This window comes from Ptiloglossa arizonensis, chromosome 8, assembly GCF_051014685.1.
Source record: "Ptiloglossa arizonensis isolate GNS036 chromosome 8, iyPtiAriz1_principal, whole genome shotgun sequence".
Lineage (NCBI taxonomy): Eukaryota > Metazoa > Arthropoda > Insecta > Hymenoptera > Colletidae > Ptiloglossa > Ptiloglossa arizonensis.
Window position 1 is genome coordinate 11,867,380 of NC_135055.1, and position 22,537 is coordinate 11,889,916.

The window sequence follows — 22,537 nt, forward strand, 5'->3', positions numbered from 1 at the left end:
GCGCCGCACTAGACTTTACAACTCTAAGGTTCGGCCTGTGCCCGTCAGTCGTGATTCAAACATCTCAAATAGGCTGCACTCCGTTAACTTCGAAGTGCGGCCACGAAGAGCGAAACGACGCTCAACATTTTGGTCCTTCGAGCCGGATCCAGCACCAGGGTCGGCGAAAGGTCGACGCCAGGATCCAACAGCATATAACAACAGGGTCGACGCAAGGTCGACGCCAGGATACAACAGGGTCGACGCCAGGTCGACGCCAGGATCCAGCAACAGGGTCGACGCCAGGTCGACGCCAGGATCCAGCAACAGGGTCGACGCCAGGTCGACGCCAGGATCCAGCACCAGGGTCGACGCAAGGTCGACACCAGGATACAGCAGGGTCGACGCAAGGTCGACGCCAGGATACAGCAGGGTCGACGCAAGGTCGACGCCAGGATACAGCAGGGTCGACGCAAGGTCGACGCCAGGATACAGCAGGGTCGACGCAAGGTCGACGCCAGGATCCAGCAACAGGGTCGACGCCAGGTCGACGCCAGGATCCAGCACCAGGGTCGACGCAAGGTCGACGCCAGGATACAGCAGGGTCGACGCAAGGTCGACGCCAGGATACAGCAGGGTCGACGCAAGGTCGACGCCAGGATACAGCAGGGTCGACGCAAGGTCGACGCCAGGATCCAGCAACAGGGTCGACGCCAGGTCGACGCCAGGATCCAGCACCAGGGTCGACGCAAGGTCGACGCCAGGATACAACAGGGTCGACGCAAGGTCGACGCCAGGATCGAACAACGTACAGCACCAGCAGTCAACGCTGAGCATCCGTCGCCCGTGCGGTCGCAGAAGGTCGTGAGTAGGATATTTTGTTAAAGTGTCGCTGCATCCGACAATTCCATCCCTCTATCCACGCGATAAAACTACTCGCGACGAATAATGGCATACGAGAACAGCGTAGCCGAGACGCGTGGTTTTGTACGAAGGCGCGGCGCGATCAAAGCTAAATTGACAATGTTCGACCGGTTCCTCGAGTCGCACGAACAGACGGATAACGTAGACATTGCGACAGTGCAGCATAGGATCGCGCAATTAGAGAAGGAGTTTGAGCCCTTTGAAAAGATTCAAGGGGGTCTAGAAATGGTCTGTTCGGACGACGAGTTTGAACAGCGTATAGAGGAACGGATAGAAATAGAGAGCTGCTGCCACGATAGCGTAAGCAGAGCGAGGGCGCTCATAAGCGCGAAGGGCAGGCGGGGTGTAGCAGGGTCGGCGGAAATTGCGCAGGTTAGGTCAAATACGATCGGACCGACCGACATAGTGAGCGACGGGCAATCGCGGCAACCAATCGCGAACGCGGACAGGGTCCTAGCTTCACAGTCTCCTACCTCCTTCGGCGCCGAAGCGCAAATAAAACTGCCGACGATGCCATTGCCCAAATTCGGGGGTTCGTGCGCAGCCTGGCCCGGTTTTTGCGACGCGTTCAGAGCCGCCGTGCATGAAAATGCCGCGTTTCGCGATACGCAGAAATTAATATATTTAAAATCGTGTCTAACCGGTAGGGCCGCCGAGAAAATAGAATCATTAGAGACCACCGCAGCGAATTATTCAGTGGCGTGGGGTATATTAGAAAAGAATTACGACGATCCCAAGGCAATCATAAACAGCCGTATACAAGCATTTTTCGAGTTACCGCATTGCGTACGCGCTAACACGCAGTCATTTAGCGACCTTGTGGATCAGGTTACGAAACATTACAGAGCGTTAGAGGCATTGAGAACACCGTTCTTAGAGGCGTTCCCGATATACGCGATAACCTCCAGGTTGGATGAGCAGTCGCGATTGCGTTGGAAGGAGGAGACGCAGGGTTCTGCTCTACCAACCATGGAGCAGTTACTTGGGTTCCTGCACAACAGGCAGAAACTGTTAGATTCAGAGACTCCGGAGAGATCGCACAGGGGGGCGGCTTATACGGGCACGAGGTCGGAATTCAGAGCAAAATACCCGACCAGAGCAAATCAGGCGTCGACTTTGGCGCATGCGGTGACGGCCGCATGGTGCCAAATCTGTAGGGAAAGGCACTTTACGACAGCGTGTCCAAAACTGAGCAATGCGCAGATAGAGCAAAGGATGGAAATGGTAAGGCGCGCGAAACTGTGTACAAAATGTTTGCAGCCGAACCATTTTGCGAGACACTGCGCTGCTGGCGGGTGTCGACAGTGTAGGGGAAATCACCATACATTGTTGCACCCTAGTCAAGCGATGGAACAGCAGACAGCGGTGCAGGCCAATGTGTCCACGCTGTACGTTAGCGTGCGACCGGAGACGCTGCTAGCCACCGCGGTTATACATGTGCTGGATAACAGGGGACAGCCGCGACCAGTTCGCGTATTGCTGGACTCGGGTTCGCAGTCGCATTTTCTAACGGAAGCGATTGCGAGGAAATTGGGTTTAGCGCGTCGGAGAATTGAGGTACCGGTGGTAGGGATCAACCAAACCAGCACAGGGGTAACGAGTTCGACCACGGCCAGAATACAATCACGCATCAACGGGTTTCAGGCGGATATAAATTGCTTGATAATACCGCGTATTACGGAGAAGCTACCATCGCGGGTAATAGGGAGAACCGCGATAAAGATTCCGGGCAACATAACACTCGCGGATCCGAACTTCAACACTCCATCGGAGATAGAGGGGTTGATCGGCGCGGAGTGGTTCTTGCGGCTTTTATGTGTGGGGCAAATCTCCCTCGAGAACGGGGCGGTCACGCTGCAAAAGACGAAATTCGGCTGGGTCTTAGGAGGCAAGCTGTGGGGTAGTGTGGCAGCAGGTAGCAGCCGTTGCAATTTGGCGCGCGAGGCGCTGCAGCAACAGTTGGGGAAGTTCTGGGAGCTGGAGGAAACACCGGAAAAGGCGCCGGTGTCGGCCGAGGAACGGGCATGCGAAGCGCATTTTCTCAATAATACAACGCGGGACCCAGTAACGGGTCGGTATATGGTTCGGATTCCATTTAGGGAAGGAGGGCGAGCCTTAGGAGAGTCGTACTCGGTAGCGCTCAAGCGATGGTACGCGTTAGAGCGACGTATGTCGAGGGACGCGGGGTTGAAGGAGGAGTATTTGAAATTCCTGAGGGACTATAGGGACCTGGGGCACATGACCAGAATCGAGTCACCGGCGAACGAGACGGGGTACTACCTGCCACACCAAACCGTGGTTAAACCGTCGAGCCGTACGACTAAGTTCAGGGTGGTATTCGACGCGTCATCTAGAACATCAACGGGTGTCTCGCTAAACGATGCGATGCTAGTAGGGCCGACAATTCAGGACGACTTATACTCCTTGCTGGTTCGGTTTAGATCGCATTCGTATGTGCTCACAGCCGACATAGAAAAGATGTATCGGCAAGTGCTGATGCATCCCGCCGATCGTGTGTATCAAAAAATTCTGTGGCGCTCGGAGCCATGGAAGCCGCTGGAAACGTATGCTTTGAATACTTTAACGTACGGGACTGCAGCCGCGTCATTTCTCGCGACGCGAACGCTCCGACAACTCGCGAATGACGAGGGCGATGAGCTAGTCCGGGCTGCAAGGGTGCTACGCGAGGACTTTTATATGGACGACCTGTTAACAGGCGCTCAAGCGCGGGAGGAAGCCGTGGCAATACGGGACGAACTGATCGAGCTATGCAGGAGGGGAGGTTTCCATATTCGTCAATGGGCGGCGAATCACGAAGCGCTCATTGAAGGCCTGGAAGATAAGGCCTCTGATGAACACTTTAGAATCAATCTCGGCGAGGAAGTGAAAACATTGGGGTTGTGCTGGAATCCGAAGCACGATACGATTTCGTATAGCGTAGAGGATATCCAGCCGGCCAAGCGCGTTACGAAGCGAGCAATGTTGTCGCGAATCGCGACGTTGTTTGATCCCCTGGGGTTGCTCGGACCGATAATTATACGCGCGAAAATATTAATGCAGGAGCTATGGAAATTGAAGACGGATTGGGACGAATCCGTCCCAATGGACATACACTCTAAGTGGGTCGCGTATTGCCAGGAGTTAACTCTACTACGGGAAGTATCGATAGCTAGGCAGGTGACTTCGAGGGGCTATGTAGGCCTGCAATTACATGGCTATTGTGACGCGAGCGTGCAGGCGTACGGCGCGTGCATCTACCTGCGGGTGACCGAGCAAAACGGCAGCCATTCGGCCAGCCTCGTGGCCTCAAAGTCTCGAGTCGCACCCTTGAAGACTATAACGCTGCCACGATTAGAACTCTGCGCGGCGCGATTGTTGGTGAAATTATTCATAAGCACGCGGGGCGCGTTGCGCAGATTAGAGTTTGAAAAGATCATTTTTTGGTCTGACTCGACAATAGCGCTGTGTTGGATTGCGACGCCGCCCCACGCGTTAAAAACATTCGTGTCGCACAGAGTCGCGGACATACAGGCAATAACAGAGGCGCATGAGTGGCGGCATGTGCGATCGTCGGATAACCCTGCGGACATGATATCGCGCGGGCTCACGGCTAGGGAATTTATTAGGAGCGAGCAATGGCAGCAGGGACCCGCGTGGCTGAGGCAACCCGAGACGCAATGGCCCAAGCTGGAGTTAGAGAAGAAGGAGATTCCCGAATTGCGACCGCTCGTAGCGCTAGTTAGCAGAGTATCGGATTGGGACGCGCTGGAAAGATTTTCATCCTACGATAGATTAAAACGGGTTATAGCGCATTGCTTACGGTTCGTGCACAATGCTTCTCGCAAGGAAAGGCATAGCGGCGCGCTATCGGTAGCTGAGCTGCGTGGCGCAGAGCGATGCATAATTCGAAGAATGCAAGGGCAATATTATGGCGACGAGCTCCACGCGCTGAAGACTTCGGCGCAGGTCACAGGTAGGCTCGCGCCACTGAGCCCCTTTGTTGACGCGAACGGGCTACTACGGGTAGGCGGTCGGCTGTCGAGATCGCGGTTGCCATACGGGGCGAAGCACCCGATTATATTGCCGGAGCCTCATAAAGTGACCGAGAATATCGTGCGCGATCATCACTTGAAGCATTTTCATGCGGGGGCGCAAGCCACGTTGTACGCGACCCGCCAAAGATTTTGGGTACCCGGCGGGAAGGGGTTGGTGCGTAGGATTATACGATCGTGCATTACGTGCTACCGTGCGAAGCCGCCAACTCCGGCATATCAGATGAGCGATTTGCCCTCCGCTCGCGTAGTGCAGTCAAGGCCATTCTTGCGGGTAGGGGTCGACTTCTGCGGCCCGATATTAATAAAAGAGAAGGCGCACCGGAATCGAGGCAAGGTCAAAGTATATATCGCGATATTCGTGTGCTTTGCCACCAAGGCAGCGCACATAGAGATAGTGAGCGATCTAACGACGCAGGCGTTCCTAGCGGCGCTCCGCAGGTTCTTTTCCCGTAGAGGACGCCCAGCGGACATATACTCGGACAATGCGACGAATTTCGTAGGTGCTAGGCGGGAGGTCAAAGAGTTGTTCGCGTTTATAAAGTCGCACGCGCATAACGAAGCGATAGCAGTCGAGTTGGCGGGCGAGAACGTCAGCTGGCATTTAATACCTCCGAGAGCCCCGCACTTTGGCGGCCTATGGGAGGCGGCCGTGCGGGCCACAAAGCACCATCTCGTTCGGGTGATTGGCGAAGCTTTGCTGTCTTATGAGGCGTTGTTGACGTACGTCATCCAGATCGAAGCGATCCTGAACTCCCGACCTATCACAGCCCTATCTCCCGATCCAAATGACTTGCAGGCGTTAACCCCCGCCCATTTCCTTATCGGTGGCACTTTGACGAGTATACCGGATTACGACTATTCTGAGATTCCACTAGGGCGGCTGTCGTCCTGGGCGCACATCCAGCAGATGCGTAGGCATTTTTGGAATAGGTGGAGCAAGGAGTATTTGCAGGAGCAGACAATCCGCAGAAAGTGGCACTCGGGAGTGAATCAGAACATCCGTGTAGGATCACTGGTGATAGTGAGGGAGGACCACACGCCACCCTTGACCTGGCCCTTAGGGAGGATTGTCGCCGTGCACCCCGGTGAGGACGGGGTTACGAGAGTGGTGACCGTCAAGACGGCGTGCGGCGAGTACAAACGCTGCGTGAAGCGCATCGCCCCGCTACCGCTGGACTCTTAATGAACGGAGCGATATTGTATTAGATTAGTATTGTACGGATTAGATAAGGTAAAATGTAATTAATTAAGTTAGACCGATAGTCCCCATGTAAAATAATAGCTGTTGAACCAAGTGGTTCAAGGGGGGCGGTATGTTGCGTCGCAAGTGGCTAAGGGTACGTTGGAAGTGGCCGTCATAAATAAGACCTTCGAGTCGAGCATTTGGCGACCAGGCGCCTGCCGATTTCCGGCAGGCGCCGCCATAAAAGACCGTACGCGCGACCACCCTGAGAGGCATCGAGTTCGGTGATGTACGAGTAAACATTGCATGCCACCTCCAACGGACTCTTGCAAAATTGGCTATTGGTTAAGCCTAGACGAAAAATACGCCCTCCGCGCCTAGCCAGCGACAGCGTCTACGAATCACCGACGAGCACGGGCCCAGCCGAGCCTTCCTCGGCGCAAATGACCTTAGGCAGGTCAGTCACAACTGATTGTCTTAACATCAAGCTGCAGCGCCGCACTAGACTTTACAACTCTAAGGTTCGGCCTGTGCCCGTCAGTCGTGATTCAAACATCTCAAATAGGCTGCACTCCGTTAACTTCGAAGTGCGGCCACGAAGAGCGAAACGACGCTCAACAGGAATGATAAATAAATTGTCTTTGTTAAATTTATTGAATTTGTTATTTAACTGACATCGAATCGATAAAATTACGCACTGAGATAATGATAAATAAATTGTCTTCGTTGGATGGTCTTTTACTTGTTAAAGTCTATCAAATTCACCAAGAGAATTTGTTGTTCTTTTCCTCGTATGCAATTTTATCAGTTCAGCGTCAGTCAAACGATTCAAAATATCAAAATTTTATTCTATATTTGCATAAATCTTTTCAACGATTTTGTACATTATTCGACATCTGGGACAAAGAAACGTTATTATCGTCGATGAAAACACAAAGAGTTCAACGAAGCTGTTCTCCGTTTTCCTCGCGTTGTTTTGAATTTACTCAAAAGAAGAAAAACGAGAAAACGATAATTGTCTTGTGGTTATTTCGTTGCTTCGTTTCCATTTTTCTTTTTTCTTTCAATCAACATAATTTTAAGACGAGTGCAAACGCTTTAAATTTCCGTTATTTTTATCTGGCTTCCTCGTAAATTTAAAAAAGATACTAGCCCTACGAATTTGAAAGTTTCGTCAGAAAAAAAAGTATACTTTTTCCACGGGAATCCCGTAACAACCAAAAATTTGTTTTTCGCGATTCAACGCCACTTCGTTGTACTCCTATCGTTAATTCTCCGCGTAACGACGAATAGTGTGAACGAACGATCCTCTTTTTTTTTTGTAACAATTTTCCAATATTTTTTTTATCGCGTCGATCCATCGAATATCTCCGTAAGTTGTAACAAATCGTTTATAGAATTATTATTGTAACGATACATTTGTAGAATTATTGTTGCTACACTGATACCGCAAATAATAGATTTCTAACTTTTGAAGATTTGAAAGACATTTGTTTCGATTGTACGTAGTTCGAGAAAATTAATTTTTGCCATCAAAAGTATTTTCGAAAATTGCGAATAAAATTGAACAAATTATTTTACACCCTGTAGTGAGTAAATATTCTCTGAGAAATAAATTAAAAGGGACAAAAGCATCGTAAACCTCTAAACACTCTTTCTAATCAATCATTTTCGAACATATATATATTTATACGAACTTCTTTCATCAATTTGGTCTCAGTAACACGTGGTATAAGTTTACTCCTAAACATTTTGGACACTCTGTATATATACACTCACGCCATTGCTCGACCATACATATTCGCACACTTACATCACCATCTTTCGTTTCTTGTTTCATCAATTTGGTCTCAGTAACACGTGATACAAGTTTACTCCTAAACTTTTCGGTCACCCTATATATCAACACTCAGGCCATAGCTCGACCATACGTATTCGCACTTACACCTCACCATCTCTCTTTTCTTCATTAATTTGGTCTCAGTAACACGTGGCACAAGTTTGCTCCTAAACTTTTCAGACACCCTGTCTATCGACACTCACATCATTGTCCCACCATATATATTCACACTCCTACATCACCATCTTTCGTTTCTTGTTTCATCAATTTGGTCTCAGTAACACGTGATACAAGTTTACTCCTAAACTTTTCGGTCACCCTATATATCAACACTCAGGCCATAGCTCGACCATACGTATTCGCACTTACACCTCACCATCTCTCTTTTCTTCATTAATTTGGTCTCAGTAACACGTGGTACAAGTTTGCTCCTAAACTTTTCAGACACCCTGTCTATCAACACTCACGTCATTGTCCCACCATATGTATTCACACTCCTACATCACCATCTTTCGTTTCTTTTTTCATCAATTTGGTCTCAGTAAAACATGATACAAGTTTACTCCTAAACATTTTGGACACTCTGTATATCAACACTCAGGCCATCGCTCGACCATACTATTCACACTCCTACATCACCATCTTTCGTTTCTTTTTTCATCAATTTGGTCTCAGTAATACTTGGTATAAGTTTACTCCTAAACATTTTGGACACTCTGTATATCAACACTCAGGCCATCGCTCGACCATACGTATTCGCACTTGTACGTCACGATCTCTCGTTCGTGAAACCGATTCCACGATATATGTCGCGGTTCCGCAACAATACGCGTTCAAAGGTCGACGTTCTCCGCGATCGAGATCGATGGATCACGGAGACGTTCGTCTCGGTTAATTAGGAGCGGAAGGGTAAAAACGCGTGGCGGAAATCGGTCGATCCGAAACTATTCTTGCGCAGGCCGATTATACGGCAAGGATTATTCCCAGTTTAAGGTTAATCCTGTTTAAGATGAACGGAAAGTAGGCGAAAACTTGGCTTCTTGCTCGGTCAGCCTTTCGGCGATAGTACGGCTTAGTGGCATTAGAGTCGACGATCTCGTTAACGAGCTTTCAATGGAGACGATTTTCACCGCGGATCCGCGCGGAACTCTTTCAAAAATATCTTCGAATTCGACGCGCGACCAACCGTGTAATTAATCGCTCTGCGTATCGGTTTGTTTTCGTCCCCGTTTCGTTCGTTTCGAAAAAAAAGAAAGAAAAGAAAAAAGAGGAAAAAGCTTCTTCGATGGATTGACGTCATCCGCATTCTTCTATGATGACCGAACAGGTCTCTCGAAAATCAAAAAGATCGTAAATCATCGTCGATATCGTTGTACGCGACGTGTTTTGCAAGATTCGACGCTCGCGCGAAAAAAAAAAAGAAAACGACGCGAGTATCTGTAAACAAAATCGAACGTATCGATTTCGTGCACGGAAGAAACGCAATTGATCGATCTTCGTGGAAAACAATGCGCGTTTGAGAATCTAATTTTTCAAAACGAGGACAGAAATGTCACCGATACGAGATTATCGATCAAATTTGATTTATTTTTAAATTTACGTGTCATCGAGACTGCAACGACGTAAACGCATCGTAAACATTTGTTATTTCTCAGATCAACTATGTACGCACTGTTCGTGCAAATCTACGAGCATCCTATGTGACAATTTTTATTTATTCGCGAATCACTTACGAATATGGAAAACACATTTCTCTCGTGCGATTTGTACAATTTGTATTAGGAGGAGTTGTTGCAATCATTTTATTACATTTCGAGTAAATTATTGTGAAATTTATGACATTTAATACCCGTGCTTGTATCGACACTTACATTATTTTCTACAAAAATCGCGTTACAATCTATCACCATTATCTACGATTATTTACAAAGAGATATGGTACTCGAAGTGTGTATTATCGTTTCCCATTGGAGCATAGGATATTTCAAAAAGAAAAGATAACATTTTTCAACTTTGCCACTTACATTGTTTCGTACGAAGATTTCTCAATTGTGCAACTATCGGCGCGAAGAAATCGCGTAACGCAAATAATACAGAAAGGGATACGAAGTGTTCGACGAATGAACTAAATTCCAAGAACCCGATCGTTTTTCAAATTTTTATTTCAATTTACTCTCTTTTATTGCGTCTTATCGACGATACGCGATCATTAATTGGATTTTTCGTTTCGCAATCGGAGTCGGAACTCGTGAATTCGTTTTTCAATAATTAAAGTTCGCATTTTCGTTCGTATCTTCACGATCTGATATTTCGTACGATTCGAAATTGATGCGCGATGTGTACGACTCGCGTCTTTCGTTCAACGCGGAAAATACGATGCACCGAATTCTAGTATCGGGAAACGTGCTATTTATCTCTTTTCGTCTCGGAGTTCCACGTGCACGCGTAAAAGGCATCACCCTTTTGCGTGTTTTGATAAATGAACCGCGAGCCCCGTCATCCCCCTAACCGGCCACTTTCAGCCCTCTTGATTCCACTCCATCAATTTTCAATCGCAAAGAAGTCTCTGCTCCGTTACCGCGAATACGGTAGGCTCCTTTAAACGTTGTATATACTTAAGGGGGTATTCTTGTCCAGAATTGAACAAACATTTTTTTTTATCGCTTTCGCTTAAAGTATACGTCGTTGAAAATATATCTGTAACAGGTTTTGCTTGAATTCGTAATGTTTACGAAGTTACAGCGGTTTAAGGAACACAACTGACGATCGTAGCGGACCGATAAGACGGACATTTTTGGTCATTTCTTTATCACGAGTGCATTTCTTGGTCATTTTTTTAACAGGAATGCGTTTCTTGGTCATATCTTTTAAAAGAGTGCGTTTCTTGGTGATATCTTTAACAAGAATGTGTTTCTTGATGATTTCTTTAACAAGAGTACGTTTCTTGCTCATTTCTTTAAAAAGGAGTGCGTTTCTTGGGTCTTTTTCGACCCGTTGCAACCTATCGTGTAATCTATCATTTTTCTACAATTATAGATATTGTAACAATTCCGACCACATGCTTCCTATATTACTTTGAGACCTCTCAATTTTGTATCACGAAAATTAAAAACACGAGTTCCATTTATTTGAAACCCTCTTCGCATAAAAATATCGAACAATATTTTGCATCGTTCTGGATTCCAATGCATTTTACGAAAAATTTCGAGATCGTTCGAAAATGTTCGATTTTGGACACGTACCGTGCTTCGTTTCTATTCGTCGATTCAATTTATCCGCACGGAAATGATCGACACGAGGAAAACAACGATGCATCGAAAGGTAACCGAAATTCGTCGATCTTTCCCGGCCGTTGATAAAAAATTATTACCGTTATTGCATTGGTAGATTAACGGATACCGTTCGAGATTAACAGGATAAAGAGAGGCGTGCAAGATAAGCAAGTTTTTTATTATTGGCAAATGTTCGAGACTCGTGCGTGACTAATCCTAATGAAAACGAACGGAGCACGTTGGTTACGTTCGAACGTCGGTGCGGATAATAAACGTACGCAAATGACTGGTATTGGTGATTTTAACGATTACACCGGACGGTTGATATCGAGCAAATCGTGAACGACGAAAAAGAGTTGCTCGCTCGTCGATTACCAAACACGCATAGTTCGAAAACGTTTCTCGCTGATACACCTACCGGCTATTTTAACAAAAGTCGACGTATTTTCAACGCGCGACAATATTAAGAGGAGTTTTTATGAACGACTTTTTATAAACGAGGAACACTCTTTATAAATGACTCTTCTCTTCGACTCTGCGGAAATACTTCCGATACCATAGATTGCCAGTTAAGGTTATTTGGGAAGAGATTAGCTATTTATTATATCGGCAACATCGAAAAATCGTTAGCTTCGATTTCATTTTTCTTAACTTCATTCTTACCTGTGTAAATATTATCGTTTAATGAAACGTACCAGTTAGAGTGTTTACGTGCAGTAATAACGTAAACACTTTTTAGTACCTTGCATTCCTGAGGGAATATTTTCGCGATCGGGAAGTAAAAATGTTTTAAGTAACTTTAATCATTGTTATTGGTTGAAATAGTTACCATAGTTTTTTCCCCCGATTTTTCATTGTGTTTTGACAAAATTTTTTATTAGTGTTTTTACGTACCGGTACACTTAACCTCCTAATTAGAGATAGATGTACTATTGGTTCAACTCTGTTGTTTAGAACATATCCAGAATATTTAAAAACAAATATTGCTACCGGAGCAACTTGGAGAAACTATATAAAAATTAAGAAACAAAGAGATATATTTGAATACTATATCTAACGTGTATTCAATAATGATAAAAAATTTCGAAAATGGCTCCACAAAACGTGTTCAATATATCCACCATTGTGCATTATACCTGAAAGAGAGAAAAAAATAGAAATAGAGAAAGAGAGTACAAACAAAAGAGTGTTTTTATTTTGAAATGCATCTAAATATAATTACGACCTAATTTTAAAAAGCAATGAATCTTTTGGAACATTTTTAGAAAGAAAATTACACTTAGAAAATAAATATTTTACGGATCTAACTATACATTTTATTAAGAAGTTTCGATTGTTTTTATTTAAAAATTTATAAGTACAGTAGAAAATGTGTTGAAACTCTCTCGAAACGACCCTATTTGGTAACAATGATCCAACGTGTGCACTGCCGGTAAAGTTTGGGGCCATTTTGCTCTCTGTTATTAGGTCTACTGAATTAATTCGGTGCCTTTACATTTGGTCGGTCGTTACACCGTTTTAAATTCCGATTTCTTTTTCTCGTCATTCTGGAGTTTGAAAGTACCAAGCTCCGGCCAAAGAAACGTCTATGAAACCTAAAGAATCAATACGGAGCACAATGGAGTCCGACAAGCAACATCTTGGACACGGCAATTTGTTCGCATTTCGATCGAAAAAAATACTCCTGACGCTGAGAGAACAATTCTTTCTATTTATTTATACGCGAAATAAACATTTCGATACGAAAGAATAACAGAGAGAAATAATATATAAAAGCAAGTAGAGAATACGAAGCAATGGTTGAGTATTATTTGCGAGGTTAACACGTTGACCGCCATGACAGTTTTCCATAGTTAAGTTTGTCGACGATATTTGATCAGACTGTAGTGTAAAATGTAGAAATATTCGATAATTTGTCGATGTACTTGTTATTTTATAGTATTACTAACGAGAGAAATGCTAGTTAAAAGTTTACAAGTTTATCAGAGTTCGTGACTTGTAAGAGCTTTAGTGAATCGTTGTAACTTTGGAGCGTGGGTCATTAGTGACCATCGTGATGTTTAACGTATTAAAGAAACCAGTGCAAATTCTGTTAGAAAGACTAACAAAGGTTTTTGTTAAAATAAAGCATCGAAATTATCCGGTTCGATATTGACAAATGTAACATAATCGATAATGATAATAAACGTATTATCCATGCATTGGTACTTACTCATTAATACGAACAAAGAGAGTCAAGTGCACGCGTACTCGAAAGAATTTTGAAACTCGATTTTCTCGAAAACAAAGCCTCGAACGATAAAATTTCACTACTTTTCCTCGTGCTATTTTTACGCTAATTTTATTTTTAAAATCATCCCTGTCCGAGACTACCACCGTGAATTCGCTATTTTCGAAATATCGCGACGACTAAAAATACAGATTTTCAAAGATCGAAAACTGGCGAGCAACGGCCCGGTACATATTTTTACTTTTATTCCGCGCGCCAGTCTAACGGAGAAAACGAAAAAGAAGCAGCAGAGGAAGAAGAGGAACGAGGGAACTCTTCGGACGGAAATCGTCGATTCGAAATACAAAATTCTCCCTCTCGAGCGGCTCTATCAACGGACGACGAAAACGGAGCACGAAACGTCCTCGAAATTACGATCTATCCAGTACGAGACGCGTTCTTGCTCCCGATTCGACCCTGAGAATTCGAGGAGAAGCTCCTCCGCTCCTCCGCGAAATTACTTCGGCATAGGTGGTTGTACACGCGCCGTCCGTGTGCGCGTGTACCACTCACGAAACGGTGTGGTACACGCACACACGCGCACACGGACCTCTCGCGTCTATACAGGGTGCAAATAAATTATAGAAACCGGGGGTTGATACACAGAACGAAGCGAAACGGGCTTCGCGAGCACAGTAACCCGATAGACTCCAAGATCTCGAGTTTTCGGTTTGTAAATTAAGAATTTTTCAATAATAACTCGTTTTTAGACAGATTGTAAAGGTTGAGGGATCTCGTTGGAAGAAAAGAGGAAATCTTGACATTTCTTTTACATTTATAAATTAAATGTACGGAGAGTGCGAATAAATTATACGATTGAAGGTATTGATAAAGGAAATGGTCTTTGGGAGCACCCTATCCCGATAGATTCGAAGATCTTGAGTTTTCAGTTTGTAAATTAAGAAAGAATTGTTCAATAATAACTCGTTTTTAGACAAATTGTAAAGGTTGAGCATCTCGTCGAAAGAAAAAGAAAATCTTGACACTTCTTTTACATTTATCTTTTAAATATACAGAGAGTGCGAATAAATTATACGATTGAAGGCATTGATAAACGAAATAGTCTTTGTGAACACTATATCCCGATAGACTTGAAGATCTTGAGTTTTCAGTTTCTAAATTAAGAATTCTTCAATAGTAACTCGATCTTAGACAATAACAACTCGATTGTAAAGGTTGAGGATCTCATCGAAAGAAAAAGAAAATCTTCACATTTCTTTTACATTTATCTTTTAAATATACAAAGAGTTTGAATAAATTTACGATTGTAGGCGTTGATAAACGAAACTAAACGAAACGATCTTTGCCTGAAACGAATATCCTGATAGACTCAGAGAAGAGTTTTCAATTTGTAAATTGGCAACTGTTTTTAAATAATGGTGTTTAGGTAGAAATTGTAAAGATTCGAAAAATTCGAAAGAGAAGAAAAATCTGAACGCTTTGTTTACGTAACTTTTCATCTTTACCTTTTAAATACACAGAAAGCGGATCGTATACGATGCGTAAATAAATTTTCAGCTGCAAACTGATCGATGGTCGCAAAAAAGTATTGACGGTTCGCTGCATGAATTTTTATCCGCAACGTTCTTCGAGTTTTTCCACTACAGGAAATTTAGTATACGAAAAAATTGCAAAGTTAGAGCGCGGTCGATGGTCCTCCTTTATACGTGTAAATACAACCTGGAAACGAATGTTATGTTACGAACTATGGCGCTTACCTTCTGTTTACATCTCGAGTACGACTCGATACCATCAACGTTTCGAATTTTTGCTATGAAAAATCTTAACACTTATAGATAAACGATAGAAAAGAAAAAGACAAATTAAGCACCTGTCCGTTCTTTTGTAAAATCAATTCCAGTTGATAAAAAAAGATCGATCAAAAATCGAACGACCAACTGTAGAAACGATTTTTGTATAATTTGGGTTATATAAAAATATTATAAGGGTTGGTAGGTAGTCGCGATATTGCAATGTTTATTTTGGTAACATTGTATTTTTGATAAACGAGTTATCCTTCTTTTCAAAATGTTTCTAACCGCAATTTACCCGCTGAATTAGCAAAATTTTCTATTGTTCGTAATATAATATTTATATGGTAAATGGATCTCTGTAATCGAAACAAATGAATATCACGCAAATTCCTGTTACGCTATAATTATCCGTATCCTGCTTGTAACATTGTTTATTTGCAACAATTTTTGCCAACGAGACTTTTCAAATTATTTTTCCCCTTAAAAGCAGGTCCCTTTTATATTTAGAAAATGAAAATAAACAATCGTGCAACCAAGCGTTAAAATTCTATCGACCTTTACGATTCGTAGGTACTTAAAAATTTATTTATACCCAGCGTACGGTGCATCTGTTATATTTCCAGACGGTAAAAATAATCTTGCAGCAAAGAATTGAAATCTTCCAGTTCTTTTCGACTCCTACACTCGATATGCAAACATTTCTTTAAACTTTTAAAGGTTATACTTTTAAAGGTTACAAATAAAAAATCACTCGACGAAGAATCAGTCTGCCAGTTCCTTTCGACCAATACTATATTTTCAGAAGGTAAGCACAATTGTGCAACATTAAAATCTAGTTCCTTTCAACGAGTTCGATTAACTCCATTTCGAGTCCCTTCAAGTTCAGTATTAACTTCTATAATTTATACTCAAAACTTTCTTTTACACCGTGTATACGATACGTTCACTCTACTTTTAAAGAGAAAGAGTAAACTTTCGCTCGACGAAACAATGTCTCTCGTCTCGTTTCTTTCGAAATCGTATAGAAACGTTCCTTTATTGTACAAATTTCTTACGGTACACCCTGTACACGATACATCCTCTCTACTTTCGAAGAGTACCGAGAACAAGTTACTGGACGAATGCTCGAAATCTTCTTCTACTTCCTTTCGTTAAGTTCCATCGACTCGCGTTCCGTGTCCAAATGTTTCTGTACACCCTGTAGGTCGAATTCGGTACACGACTGTGCGAGGAGCGAATGTTCGCTCGACGTCCGTGCGGGGCCGCGACGCTACGCGAGAGAATAAAATCCGCGTTCGTTGGTGCGAGGGTGTTGCGGCGTGCGTTGGTGTGAGAGCACTGAGACCCGATAGACCCCCACCACTGCCCCGTGGTCTCGTGACCGCGGTAGCCAATGGGAGAGCGAGTTCGGGGCGGCGCCTCGAGCGACGGCCAACATGGCAGCTCCCCGTCTTTCTCGGTGCCGGCGAATACAGTGCGGAGGAGATCCACTTCGTACGTCCGTCGTCGATGCCTCTCTCGTTCTTTCCGTTGATATTGTTCCCGTTGTCGTTGTCATTGTTGTTCCAAGAGCCTGTTCGTTCGTTCCCGATCCATCGAGGCGCATCGACCGAAACGAAGGGTTCGAGTGATCGGAAACGTCGCACGTTCGCGGTTTGAAGGTCGCCACTTCGCCCGAAGAGCGGCCGTGAGTGAAACGTAGATAACGCGGACTCGGGGAACATGGTATTCGGTATTTAACCCTCTCGCTCGTGGCGTGTTAACTTTCGACCGTTCACTTTCTCTTTCTCTTTCCTTTCGAAACACTTATGTACTTACTTATAGGTATTCGTAGATTTTATTCCTTCTTTTCGGATCAACGGGAGTAAAATTACTTAATTACGGGTTACGCGATAATTTGATCGTTCTGGGTACTCGGTATTCAACCATCTCGCTCGTGGCGTGTTAAATTTACCCCGTTTACTTTCTTTTTCTCTTTCCTTTCGAAACACTTACGTACTTACTTCTATTTGTATATTTTATTCGTTCTTTCTAGATCAACGGGAGTAAAATTATTTAATTACTGGTCACGCGATAATTTGATCGTTCTGGGTACTCGGTATTTAACCTTCTCGCTCGTGGCGTGTTAAATTTACTCCATTCACCTTTCTGTTTACTTTCTTTTTTCAAAATATTATTTACCTACTTATATATACGTAATTCGTTCCTTTTAAATCGACAGGAGTAAAATAATTTGATTTCGTGTTACGTGAAATTTGATTCTTTCGGATATTCGGTATTTAATCCTCGTGTCGTGCTAAATTTAACCCGTTCACTTTTTTTTTACTTTCCTTTCGAAATATGTATCTATATTTGTTCTTTATCCGCTGTTTTCCGGAGTAAAATAATTTAATTTCCAATCCGTGAAATAACTTATCGTTTTACGGAGAACTTATCGTTCTACACGGCCCCTTTTGGGGTGACACGAAATTTGATTATTTTGGGTATTCGGTATTTAACACCCTCGCTCGCGGCGCGCTAAATTTAACTTAAACTTTCTTTTCCTCCTCCTTTCGAAATATCTATACTTTCGTTCTTTTTAAATCGACCGTTCGCCGCGAATAAAAGAATGTAATTTTCAATTGGAAAAATAATTGATCAAAAATTTGATTATTTAGTTTGGATACTCGACGCGTTGAATTCCATTCGAAAATCGAGTGGAAAACAATTTTAACTATTCTTTCGCGTTTTCCAACATTTTTGGCGACTGATATAAACTTGAATAACTCTGGTAATTTTAAGGTGGATTGTTATGAAAAGTAGTCAATCGCGAAATATTACACAATGAGCGAGAAAGCGTACATTAATAGTGAGAGCACACAAAGATGATACAGTCTAAATTAATTATTATTATTACCTCCGTATGTACACTTTATAATCAATTGTTTTAAAATACAATTGGTAATTGCACATCTATCGTTCAATTTACTCACAGTTATATACTAGTTGTTCGACAAGTTTTGTCCTTCGATAAAACTTATTAAACGGTACTAAATTGAACAGTACTGTTCAACAAACTTATGGAACGACAAAACTTATTGAACAATCTATTAGTGTAGCCGCAGCTTTAACTAGTGTCAAATATAACCTGTCATTTGTAAATTGTATTAAAGAGACTGTGAAGACGATAAGAAAATGATCTTCGCGATTGTTTAATATAAAAGCAAACGATCGATCGAATCGGTTGTCGTATGATTTGCTCAAACTAGACCTTCAACGCTATCTTTTCCTATTTTTTCAATTAAATTGAACGCACGGTATCTGCTTTGGAGATTAGCGAAAAAGTATCTCAGAGTAACCTGTATCGCTAAGTCAAGTTTACTCTATCTATACTTTGTTCGCTATTTTTAGATGGACTGATCGGTTGGAAATTAAGTAATTTAATTTCTAATTCGTAAAATGATTCGTAGTTGATCGTTCTACGGAAAACTACACGATTCTCTTCGGATTATTGGATATTAGGTGAAACTAAGAACAATAACATGTCTCGCTATTGTTTTTCGTGTATAAATGACAATACACTGTAACGATCGTTCATAACTGCAGGAATAGTACGTACAAATATTGCCCTATTTTAAACAAACATACCACCATTTTTGTTTTCTGTTTTCGAACAAATTGCGGCGAGTACCAAAAAAATTCACATTTGTAAGTAAATAAATCGTTAGATTTTTTACGTAAGTTACCAGATACTTAGGAAACGTAAAGAAAGCAACATATTTGAATTGTCGTTACTTCGACCATTTTGCAATGCGTTGTTGCTAAATTTAAGCCAAGAATTTACAACAAGATAAACTGAGACGAATCGGATCTCCTTTTGTTTGATGGTAGAAAAATAATGGGTAAACATTAAAAAGAAAATTTTTTATCGTAAATAGCTTGAACATTGATAATAGAAAAGAAAAATAAACTAAAAAATAATTAGTTACTTTTATAGTGAAAAATATCCGAATTACTCCAAAATTATGGAGAAGATCCCGTGTAAAGTTAAAAGAAGTTATTATTTTCTCAACATTATTAAAAACTACTTTCAATCTATCGTGTCATAGGAACGTTTAATCAATTTATTCATGCCGTATATAAAAAATGATATTGTATACAATTTGTAAATTGCAGCAAAAGCCCAAACGACAAAGAATTACTCTTTAAAACGATCAATTTCAGTCATTTACTTGTATATAAAACAATTAAAACAATTACTATTATAAAAATTCATTTATCATTATAAAATAAATTCATTTATTATTGTAAAAAGAATTCTAATATACTCGCTGCTCTACACGTATCTATCCTATGCATTTAATTTTTCTAAATTCTTACATTACACAAGCAATTTAATTAAAAGGGACAAAAATATAAATCTTCCATTAAAAAATGTAATAGGTAACGTAAAGTAACAAAGTTAGTATTGCAAATCGCAAGAAAAAGAAAGTATGGCGCAAGAAAAAGGGCAGCTTTCCCAAAAGTTGGCATCCAGTTTTGTAGTTTCTTTTCTTCGTCGATCGAGAAAATAGTGTCTGGGTCCATTTTCCGACCAAGTGGTGTTTTACCTTTAGATTCGTCCAATAAGGTTACCCGTGGTACACAAAACGTTTTTGTGGCTACGGATAGCGGCAGCCAAAGCCTCGCGCGTACCGGCTTCCGTGTATACATATGTAAATTTCAGAGCCATCCCAAAAACGTGCAAAAATCCATCGATTCGGTGATCGACGTAGCGATTCTCGGTAATCGACAATCACGAGAACCATTTTCTTATCGTCTTTACGGTGAATCCTCGTGAAAATATAGCACATCGATTACTGGTAACCTTGTTCATTATTGTACGACAATCGTACTCGAGAAAATTTCAAATCGAGAATACATTTCGAAGAAAAATTGCTTTCGTCTTGAAATAATTGTCACGGTAAATATCGTACCTGTCGAATATTTATTTATGAATATACATACGTATTAGTATAAGAAGAAGATAAAACAAAAATAAAAATTCTACAAAAGAAAATTTTATCGTTCATAAAGGTTAGTGAAATAGTAAAATAGTATACTCTTGTTCAAAGTTGAGGTGTCATAGTATTTTTTTTGCAATGGAAGAAACGACAAAACTTATTAAATAATCTAGTACACAGAATGTTGAAAATCCGTGGACAATTTCGCAAAATTTATCGTTACATCCGTTCGTTGTTAAGTTTCTGAGAAACAAATTTACAAGATTATCGACGAGAGAACACGTCTGTTACACAGTTGATCCAACAGAACCTTTCTTTGAGTTCAAAGATCGCGAAAATTTAATTTCTCAGTTACTCGCGAGTTGGGTTACAATACAATATTTTTAAAAGTTAACGTCTTACATCGTTGATCACCTAAAACGAAATTTACAATGTCACCGTTAACGACGCGTCTCGTTAATTGTAAGATACTTAAGAAGATTCAGAATTTAATCTTCGAATTACTCGGTCGCTGATTCAGAGATTAGAGTCCTGACTCGTTCGACGAACTTCGAATTTTTTATTACTCGAATATTTACCATCGACGAATCCTGCTCTCCCCTCGTTTGTCGATCTCGATTAATATAGAAGTTTCTCTGTCTGAAAATTAAAATAACTGTATACACTGTATACGATGTGTATTAACCCTTAACTGATATGGTGGTTGTTTTGTTAAATATACGATACAGTATGTTATTTTGTCACAAATACGTATGACTCCATGTAAGTGTTTAAATATTTGTAGGCATTTAAAAAAAAAAAATCTGATATTTTGAACTTTTGTTATTGATTTATTAAAAAACTGAATAAATTGAATTTTTGATAATCATAAAATTCTCTAAGATATATCAGATCCCACTTTACTAATTACGAGTTAAAATAATCGTGGGATTATTATTTGAATTCATTCTTCGAGGAGTAAAATAAAAAAAGAACGCTTAGAAAATATTAATTTTACCCAAAATTATGGCCATTTGAATAAAAACACTCTTGTTATTAAATTCTTTTAATTTGATAAATACAGAGTGACGATCGATGAAAATATTTTCAGACCTCGACTTACCAATCAGGGTTTTACCCATTGGGTCATAGTGGGTTAAGAAATGTTCCATCTTTTCAATACCCTAGTGTACATGGTGAAATATTTTTCAACCCACCCTGAGAAATTAAAATAACTCCGTACAAGTTGCACCATGAAACTTAACATTCTATCTAGTAACTAATATCTAATCAATCTATTTTTTACTTATTTAGATATTTTGTACCGTATCATACGTTTAGAAACTGTGCCTCAAAGAGTCAAAGAGGGCAAGAGGCGCGAACAAGGAAGAAAAATAGGAAAATGTGTAATTTTTCCAACAAAGTCAGAAAGATATTTTTCAACCCACCCTGAAAAATTAAAATAACTCCGTACAAGTTGCACGATGAGACATTCTATCTCGTAATTAATATCTAAATAATCTATTTTTTACTTATTTAGATATTTTGTATCATATCATACGTTTAGAAACTATGCCTCAAAGAGTCAAAGAGGACAAGTGACGCGAAAAAGGAAGAAAAATAGGAAAATTTGTAACTTTCCCAACAAAGTCGTAAGGACATTTCTCGATACTGTTACAAGTGTAACGCGTCTTTATAGATAATATATCATCCCGGGATTTGAAAGAACGTTGCAGGCACAGTTTTGTAATGGTCCCCGAGTAATCTCTTATGTGGATAATAATGACTGGAAAAGCACCGTACGTCTGCCCGCGGGCTGGAGATATTCATTTCACCTGAAGCTCCGCATAACTTATAATGGCTTAGGTGATACAGCAAATTATTTTCCCACCGTGGCGTGGATTAAGCAGCCTGTACCTAAAATAATTATCCGGACCCTATTTATACCGATTTTAATATTGCTATAAAAACCGCTAGGAAGTACATCGTTGCTTTGGCTACGTTAACCCTTGCTGCCAATTAAACTCAGCCCCCGTGATTATGGCTAATAATACCATCTCGAGCGTAAGATCGTTCTGCTCCGATTTTGTGAAACGAACCCTATCTCGTTGGTTAATTAAGACCGTTCGGTCGAATATAAACTTTGTTGTTTGCAAAATATTTATCGCGAGCTACGAGCCTAGTTACATTCTCATTATCGACGAGCGTTGAAAAGCGTTGCTATACGAGACGATGGAGCATTTTACAGAGACCAAAAGGCACGTTTTGTGAGCAGAACAGATCCAAATACTTTTATCACA

At 41.7% G+C, this 22,537-nt stretch overlaps 1 protein-coding gene across 1 annotated transcript; it reads left to right on the plus strand.

Annotated features, from left to right (window-relative positions):
• Window positions 1-927: 927 nt before the first annotated feature.
• Window positions 928-6,141, plus strand: LOC143150675 (uncharacterized). The gene has a single exon (XM_076319122.1). It carries the CDS (start codon window positions 928-930, stop codon window positions 6,139-6,141), a length of 5,214 nt encoding a protein of 1,737 aa, XP_076175237.1.
• Window positions 6,142-22,537: the final 16,396 nt, after the last annotated feature.

Coding starts and splice junctions, on each gene's coding strand:
- LOC143150675 (XM_076319122.1), top strand. CDS start 928: ATGGCATACGAGAACAGCGTAGCCGAGACGCGTGGTTTTGTACGAAGG.